The 9543-nt window shown below is 35.3% G+C and overlaps 1 protein-coding gene across 2 annotated transcripts in view; it reads right to left on the minus strand.

Annotated features, from left to right (window-relative positions):
* The window catches only part of CRY1 (cryptochrome circadian regulator 1), a 98498-nt gene that overhangs the window by 36438 nt on the left and 52517 nt on the right, over nt 1-9543 (minus strand). For both annotated transcript variants that reach the window (XM_008705647.2, XM_008705646.2), the window contains exon 2: nt 1628-1736. In XM_008705647.2, coding sequence (XP_008703869.1) covers nt 1628-1736 — 109 coding nt within the window. The remainder of the gene's footprint in view (nt 1-1627; nt 1737-9543) is intronic.

Below are 9543 nucleotides of genomic sequence, written 5' to 3' on the forward strand. Positions count from 1 at the left end.
CTACATTAGTGTCTGATAAGTTTATCATTTCTTCAAAACATAAAAATAGAAGTTAAAAAAAAAGTCCTATATTAAGTTCAGGAAAAATTCTAAGTAGAAAACACATCAGAAAAAACAACAGTTTATCAGTAAATATGTAAATATAAATGTAAATATGTATATATATGTAAATATGTATATATAAAAAAATAAAAATGTTCTGACCCCATCCCTGAATCTACTCAATACAAATAGAATGAGTGAATGCTATAGAGAGGAGAAGATATATACTAGACATCAGTACTGGAACCACTCTCACCATCCCAATCAACTGAAGCACTGTTGTTACCACGTCTAAAACAGTTTTACCTTCCATGTGGGAAATAGGATTATTTACCTATTAAAAATTCTATTTTCTGTACTAGAATAATAAAACTAGAGACAATAATGTAAATGAGTCATCTGGTTACCAACAAAAGAATCTTTTCTCTGAGAGAAACGGAGGTGTAAGGGTGGAGGAGTGGGAAGGAGACCTGCTTTTTATTGTATATCTTAGGTTTTGTTTTTTTTTTTAACACATGCATGTAGCACCTCTAAACAAAAAGTAAAAATAAAAACACCAATGCATTAAAAAAAAAAAAGGAATTCATTCCCTCTATGGCCGTAGACATAGTATATACTCTGAAAAGGAAGTCTTCATAAATGGTATTTTACATAGTACATAGCCCAAGGAAAATCAGAATAAAATAGTAAACACTCTAGGTGCCTTATGTGTTTCATCTATCTGTATTTTATGGCGCATGTGGAAATCACTACTTCTCTGCCAAAGACTGGGATAGCATCTAAATGCGGAAGGTAGTTTAATCCAGTAATGTTAATTTAGGTAGAGGAAAGCTCAAAACAAAGAACATAAAAGATGTGCTGACTTAAAACAATTTTTTTTAAACAAGTAAATAAAATTTTTGTGATTTTATTTTTTTTGTCTTAATTACAATATAGTTAAACATACACTGTTATATTAGTTCCAGGGGTACAATATAGTGATTCAACAATTCTATACATCACCCAGTGCTCATCACAAGGGCACTCCTTAATCCCCATCACAATGGAATACTAGGAAGCCATTTAAAAGACTGAGGGAGCAGTAGGAAACAACCTCTAAAACACATGGCCACGTGAATAAAGCATGGCACAGATGGTGTATAATATAGTGAATTCTTATCTTGGTTATTAAAAAGGGGGATGGTAACATACACAAAAATGCAAATTTATATCTATAGATAGACTTACAGGTATTTTTTATATATATAGATATATAGGTACATATACATAGACACATGCACATATATATTCTTATTAATGCAAAAAATATTTCTAATGCATATACAAGAAACTGGTATTAGCTGCTGCTTCTGGAAGGGGAGCTAGCAGTTTAAGGCAGAAGAAAGATTTAAGTTTTCATTGTAAACCACTTTTTTCACTATCTGATTCTATCATGTGAAACTTTTATTAAATAAAAAAAAAACCCACAAAATTTTTATTTAAAAATACTTATATTTTCCATACTTTACCTCAAATACCTTACTTACCAAATATGTGTCTTCTCCGAAATAAGATCATTATTTTATGCAAAGACTTTTCAGATTACCTTAAAAAGCCTGGGAAACACATCTGCTGGCTGTCCACGAATCACAAATAAACGAGAGTTTAATTTTCGGAGATTGGCATCAAGGTCTTCAAGACATTGAAGCAAAAATCTACAGAGAAAAATATCATTAAAATTCATAAACCATGTATATTTAGAAGATATAAAGTACTACAAAATCATGTTACCCTAAAAATTGACATGCCAAACCATAATTTTATTACCTCTTATTATCTAATTATTTCTAACTGGTCTGTAAATTACTGTTTCCAGAAATCATACTTACAATTTTTTAATTATAACACAAGTTTTTTGGTATTTTAATGAAATTCCTAAATTAAATCACTAACTTCCATTAAATAAAAGTGAGTGGATATTAACAATGTTTAATCTGTAAGCATAACAATTATATAAATTAAATGAATTGATTTCATTGTTTCACTGATGAAATGAACTCAAGTTCAACCAGAAAAGTCACCTTGAAAAATCTAGAACATTTTTCTACTGAAAAAAAAAAGGAAATATCCTATTTAATCACTCTGAACAAGTGAATAATTTAAGAATTTGAGTATTAGGAGATAACTGTAATCATCTATGAGAGAAAACATGCCTATTTTCAAGTTTCTTATCTAATTAAAGAAACTGATAATAAATAGACGTGAAATTATGTGGCACAGCTCTGAGTTCAGACAATGCCAGGTTAATTTAAAAAGAAAAATTCCATGAAACAGGTGGATTTTTAAATAAGTACCAACAAGGCTTACACATGATAGATATATCGGGAAATTCTGGGGCAGTACCAGAAGACTGCTCACTGCCCATCTTTTATTGTGAAGAAATGGAGCGGTCTCCAAGAGTAAATCTGAAAGAGAGGTCATCCCTGGAAAATTCAACCTCACTATTTACCTCATGTTAATTTCTCTAACATTTCATCTAGGTTCTCTTCTGCTCAGCTGGACATATCTTATTCCTTCTTTACTCTGCTTCTTTTATGTATGTGATCTTTTTTTTTTTTTTTAAAGATTTTATTTATTTCTTTGACAGAGAAAGACTGCCAGCGAGAGAGGGAACACAAGCAGGGGGAGTGGGAGAGGAAGAAACAGGCTCCCAGCGGAGGAGCCTGATGTGGGGCTCGATCCCAGAACGCTGGGATCACGCCCCGAGCCAAAGGCAGACGCTCAACGACTGCGCCACCCAGGCGCCCCTTATGTATCTGATTTTAAGGTTAAATATTTGTCTGCCTTTTCCACAGGCCATGTGTTCTCTGATAATAATGATTGTGTTTTACTTGTGAGGAGCAGCTGATACACATGAAAAGGCATGTTTCAGAAATGCATTGTCCAATATGGTAGCCACTATGCACATATAGCCATTTAAATGTAATCAAAATTAACAATTTAGTTTCTCAGTCATAGTTGCCATATTTCAAGACCTCTCAACAGCCATGTGTGTGCCTATTAGTTACCATATTGGACGGCACAGGTGAAGAACATTTCTATCAGTGCAGAAAGTTCTACCAGACACCATTATTCTAGGAGGCTGTTCAATTCAGATCATTTGCCTATTCTTTTTTTATTATTTTAATGTTTTTTAATTATATTATGTCAGTCACCATACAGTACATCCCCGGTTTCCGATGTAAAGTTCGATGATTCATTAGTTACATATAACCATGGAATACGTGCCCTCCTTACTACCCATCACCAGTCTATCCCATTCCCCCACCCTTCTCCCCTCGGAAGCCCTCAGTTTGTTTCTCATAGTCCATAGTCTCTCATGCTTCATTCCCCCTTCTGATTACCCCCCTTTCTTTATCACTTTCTTCCCCTACCGATCTTCCTAGTTCTTATGTTCCATAGATGAGAGAAATCATATGATAATTGTCTTTCTCTGCTTGACTTATTTCACTTAGCATTATCTCCTCCAGTGCCGTCCATGTTGCAGCAAATGTTGAGAATTCGTTCTTTCTGATAGCTGAGTAATATTCCATTGTATATATGGACCACAACTTCTTAATCCAGTCATCTGTTGAAGGGCATCTCAGTTCCTTCCACGCTTTGGCTATTGTGGACAATGCTGCTATGAACATTGGGGTGCATATGGCCCTTCTCTTCACTACGTCTGTATCTTTGGGGTAAATACCCAGTAGTGCAATGGCTGGGTCATAGGGTAGCTCAATTTTTAACTTTTTAAGGGACTTCCACACTGTTTTCCAGAGTGGCTGTACCAACTTGCATTCCCACCAACAATGTAGGAGGGAACCCCTTTCTCCACATCCTCTCCAACAATTGTTGTTTCTTGCCTTGTCTATTTTTGCCATTCTAACTGGCGTAAGGTGGTATCTTAGTGTGGTTTTGATTTGAATTTCCCTGATGGCTAATGATTTTGAACATTTTTTCATGTGTCTGTTAGCCATTTGTATGTCTTCATTGGAAAAGTGTCTGTTCATATCTTCTGCCCATTTTTTGATTTGTTTATTTGTTTCTCGTGTATTGAGTTTGAGAAGTTCTTTGTAGATCTTGGATACCAGTCCTTTATCTGTAGTGTCATTTGCAAATATATTCTCCCATTCCGTGGGCTGCCTCTTAGTTTTTCTGACTGTTTCCTTGGCTGTGCAGAAACTTTTAATCTTGATGAAGTCCCATAAATTCATTTTATCTTTTGTTTCTCTTGCCTTTGGGGATGTGTCATGAAAAAGGTTGCTTTGGCCGATGTCGTAGAGGTTGCTGCCTATGTTCTCCTCTAGAATTTTGATGGATTCCTGTCTCACATCGAGGTCTTTCATCCATTTGGAGTTTATTTTTGTGTATGGTGTGAGAGAGTGGTCAAGTTTCATTCTTTTGCATGTAGCTGTCCAATTTTCCCAGCACCATTTATTGAAGAGACTGTCTTTTTCCCACCGGATGTTTTTTCCTGCTTTATCAAATATTAGTTGCCCAAAGAGCCGAGGGTCCATTTCTGGGCTCTCTATTCTGTTCCATTGGTCTATGTGTCTGTTTTTGTGCCAGTACCATGCTGTCTTTGTGATCACAGCTTTGTAGTACAGCTCAAAATCCAGCATTGTGATGCCCCCAGCTTTGTTTTTCCTTTTCGAGAGTTCCTTGGAGATTCAGGGCCTTTTCTGGTTCCATACAAATTTAAGGACTATTTGTTCCAGTTCTTTGAAAAATGTCCTCGGTATTTTGATCGGGATAGCATTGAAAGTGTAGATTGCTCTGGGTAGCATGGACATTTTAACTATGTTAATTCTACCGATCCATGAGCATGGAATATTTTTCCATCTTTTTGTGTCTTCCTCAATGTCTTTCAAGAGTGATTTATAGTTTCTAGAATATAGGTCCTTTACGTCTCTGGTTAAGTTAATTCCAAGGTAACGTATGGTTTTTGGTGCTATTGTAAATGGGATGGATTCCCTAATTTCTCTTTCTTCAGTCTCATTATTCGTGTATAGAAATGCAACTGATTTCTGAGCATTGATTTTGTATCCCGCCACGTTACTGAATTGCTCTATAACTTCTAATAGTTTGGGAGTGGATTCTTTTGGGTTTTCCATATATAGAGTATTTCTTTTGGGTTTTCCATATAGACTATCATATCATCTGCGAAGAGAGACATTTTGACTTCTTCTTTGCCGATTTGGATACCTTTTATCCCTTTTTGTTGCCTGATTGCTGTTGCAAGGACTTCTAGTACTATGTTGAATAATAGTGGCGACAGTGGGCATCCTTGTCGTCATTTGCCTATTCTGATCCCATCATTTCATCAAGAAAGTTTTGTTAATTTTTTACAGTTGTAGTTATTACTGACATCAATATACCTAGTCAAGTTTGATACTCTTTTCCATTTAGGAGTCATCTTCTCTATGGGTGTGGGGACACATGAGGACTCCCATTATATTACCTTTATTTTTTTTTTTTTAAGATTCTATTTATTTGCCAGAGAGAGAGAGAGAGGGGGTACAAGCAGAGGGAGTGGCAGGCAGAGGGAGAAGCAGACTCCCCGCTGAGCAAGAAGCCCAACATGGGACTTCATCCCAGACTCTAGGATCACGATCTGAGCCGAAGGCAGACGTTTAACCGACTGAGCCACCCAGGTGTCCCCCACCGTATCACCTTTAGGAAGTCGCACAACTGTTTTTAAACAAATAGGAAACAAACCTTTCTGTCTTCACATTTATATTTCACCTCCCCTTGTTCTGCCTAGGTTTGGAGCCACCGCCCTGACACTGACCCCTACCCCAACCGACCGCTACAAATATGCAAATACTTTGGGGGAGAAGATTGTTGTTGTCATTATATCAATACAAAAGTACTTAAATTTTGTAAAATTATCCACAACTATGAATAATTTATCATGTTTGGTGATAAATGTTTATTAGGAAACACCTAGTTTTATGTACTTGCTTGGCAAAAGAGTTTTTAGACACCATAGCAGTCAGATAAAAAATTAAGGGGTTGAATGAACTAGCAATTTTAAGTTTTCTTAAATTTAAGCAGTATAAAACTAAAATATCCTGGAAGGATAATCCAAGGCAGAGATAATTCTCAAATCTCTTTTGTGCCATTAGTTTCAGAATGGAAATGTTTCCATATGGTACAAGCAGGTCAACGATAGATGGGAAAAAATGGGAAAAGGGAAAAAAAAAAACCCTATTAATGCATAAAATGAATAAGCCTGGATTAATTAATAACTGGCCTTTTATTTTTCCCTTTCTTATTCACAGGCTAAGCATTCTTAATACTTTTCAATAAACACTCTATGAACCAAACACTGTAGAGAATGATATCAACTGAAGCAAAGGGTTACAATGGAAAATGCAACCAAAGAACTAATTTTGTTTTGGTACTGCATAAAGCAAAGGAATAGTCATATTTAAATATGGTGTTTTTCTTCCATAGTATGATATTTTTCTTCCATGGATGTTATCATTTACATCATTATAATTTCACATAAAAATTAGAGAGGTACAGTGGACTCAAATATAGGTACTTTAAAAAAGAACATAGTACCTTTGCACTGTGACTTCTAAAACCAAATGCATATATATTTTTTTCATAAAGTAAAATTTACTTTGCACATATTTACTTATGTTATACGTACATAAGAACATAATCAGAAGGATACTTACCAAGCTATTAATAATAGCTACCTATGGGGAGTGGGAACCTGAGGGGGGGGAGGCTGAAGATAAGAGAAACACGTTTGTTTGTTTTTTTACTTCATAAAAGGTATAAAATTGATAATAAGCATACTCTTTCAGAATAAAACAGAGAAATACCGTACCTACTATAAACAAGGTTTAATATAGAGCGAATATCTTTTCAAAGCAATAGACATACCTCTATAGTATCAATTTTGATGGTTTCATAGTATTCCATTACATGGATATCACATAATTTAACAACTCTAGCAACAAATTACTATCCTTCAATCAATCCTGAAAAGTTCTAATTTCCTCATCTTTATGGCGGGGATAGTAATAGGACTCACATCACAGCATGTAGTGAGAATTAAGTTAATTATATGTGAAAGAAATTATATGTGTAAGTAATTACATGTGAAACTCTCAGAACAGTGCCTGATCCACAATAAGCACAATTATGTGTACCTATTATTTTTGGTCCCCTCCTTCCTACCACTTCTGTTCTTGATATAATTCTAGCCCTTGTTATTTCTTGCAGCATTATTTATTACAACGTCTTAAAATACATTTTCCTACCAACATCTCTTCCCCACTCTAATTCATTTTATACACTACACCAAATCTTTCTGACGCGCACTTTCCTGTACAAAAGTCTTCAAAGATTCATTCCCTAAAACACATTATTTTGCTTGGCCACTAATTTAGGGTTGCAGGTTCATTTCTTACCATTCCCCCTTCCTTCTCACCAAACCAAACTACTCTTCTTGCCACATTATCTCCTCTCCTGGAATTTGCTCCATGATCTTCCCTCAGCCTAGAATACCTTTCCCAATTTCAATCTCTTCAAGTTCATATACTACTAATCTTCAGTATTCCAGCCAAAAGTAATTTCTCCATCATCTAAACTATCAAAGGACATATGAAACTCTAGATCCTAGAGAAACGTTCACATTGTACTTTATATTATAGCTATCTTATATACATAGCACCTTCTCCTTCTGATGGATTCCAAATTAGTATCTGTGTCTCATTCCTAACTACGCAGTTTTCTTAACCTGTGTTTTGGTTTCTACGTTTGACAAACAAATATCATGTGATCGATACAGTCTGTTGAAAAGATCAGAAATGGGATAAAAAAAAATGGGGTGCCTGGGTGGCTCAGTCGTTGGGCGTCTGCCTTTGGCTCAGGGCATGATCCCAGGGTCCTGGGATCGAGCCCCAGGAGCCTGCTTCTTCCTCTCCCACTCCCCCTGCTTGTGTTCCCTCTCTCGCTGGCTGTCTCTCTCTGTCAAATAAATAAATAAAATCTTAAAAAAAAAAAGGAAAAAAAACCCCCATAGAGTTGTCTTGTACAACTGCTGAAAAAACTAGGAACACTATAAAATCACCTAGTAGAATTACTAGTACTTGGTAGATATTCATTAAGCCTAAGTTTTCATTATTCTCCTCTTGGAATAATTTATATTTCAAAAAAAAGTAACACATATTTCTTTATGTAAATACCTGGGCATGAGAACAGAAGACAATTAATTAGCTGGATGCCTACATCTATATGCATAATTGTCTTGGATTCATAATTTCTCCTGAATGTGACTTTGAACAAAGGTTCAATGAAAATCTTTCCCAATGACAAGGCAAATGTGAACATGAATAAATATATAACAGGAGCAAGGGAAACAAAAGCAAAAATAAACTATTGGGACTACATCTTAGGACTTCTCCACTCCACTCCACTCCACAGTGAAGGAAAAAATCAACAAAACTAAAAGACAACTTACTGAATGGAAGAAGATATTTGCAAATGACATATCCAATAAAGGGTTAGTATCCAAAATATATAAAAAACTGACACAACTTAATACCCAAAAAACAATCCCATTAAAAATAGGCAGAAGAAATGAACAAACATCTCTTCAAAGAAGACATACAAATGGCCACCAGATACCTGAAAAGATGCTCAACATCCTGTATCATCAGGGAAATGCAAACCCAAACCACAATGACACATCACCTCACACCTGTGAGAATGGCTAAAATCAAAGGCTCAAGAAACAAGTGTTGGGAAGGATGTGGAGAAAAAGGAACTTTTGTGCACTGGTGGTGGGAATGCAAACTGGTGCAGTCACTGTAGAAGACAGTATGGAAGTTCCTCAAAAAATTAAAAATAGAACAACCCCATAATGACTACTGGGTATTTACCCAAAAAATACAAAAACACTAATTCAAAGGGATACATGTACCCTTGTTTACTGCAGCATTATTTACAATAACCAAACAATGGAAGCAGCCCAAGTGTCAATGAAATCTTGCCATTTGCAACAACATGGATAGATCTAGAAAGTATAATGCTAAGTGAGATAAGCCAATCAGAGAAAAACAAATACCATATGATTTCACTCATATGTGGAATTTAAGAAATAATACAAATGAACAAAGGGGCAGGGGGAAAGAAACAAACCAAAAAACAGACCCTTAACTACACAGAATGAACAAATAGCTACCAGAGGGGAGGTGGGTGGGGGAATGGGTGAAAATAGGGAAGGGGATGGAGAGTATAAGTTACATATATAACTTATATATGTCATATATATATATATATATATATATATACACACACACACACACACACACACATATATTACGAGATACAAAGCAATTAAGATCATGAATCAACTAATCTCTAAGTATACAATCCTTTCTTGACAATACCTTATAGATATATAACTTATATATAATAACATGTGATATATATATATATACATATATATATATATAT

Source organism: Ursus maritimus, unplaced genomic scaffold (genome assembly GCF_017311325.1).
Source record: "Ursus maritimus isolate PB19 unplaced genomic scaffold, ASM1731132v1 scaffold_21, whole genome shotgun sequence".
Taxonomy (NCBI): Eukaryota; Metazoa; Chordata; class Mammalia; order Carnivora; family Ursidae; genus Ursus; species Ursus maritimus.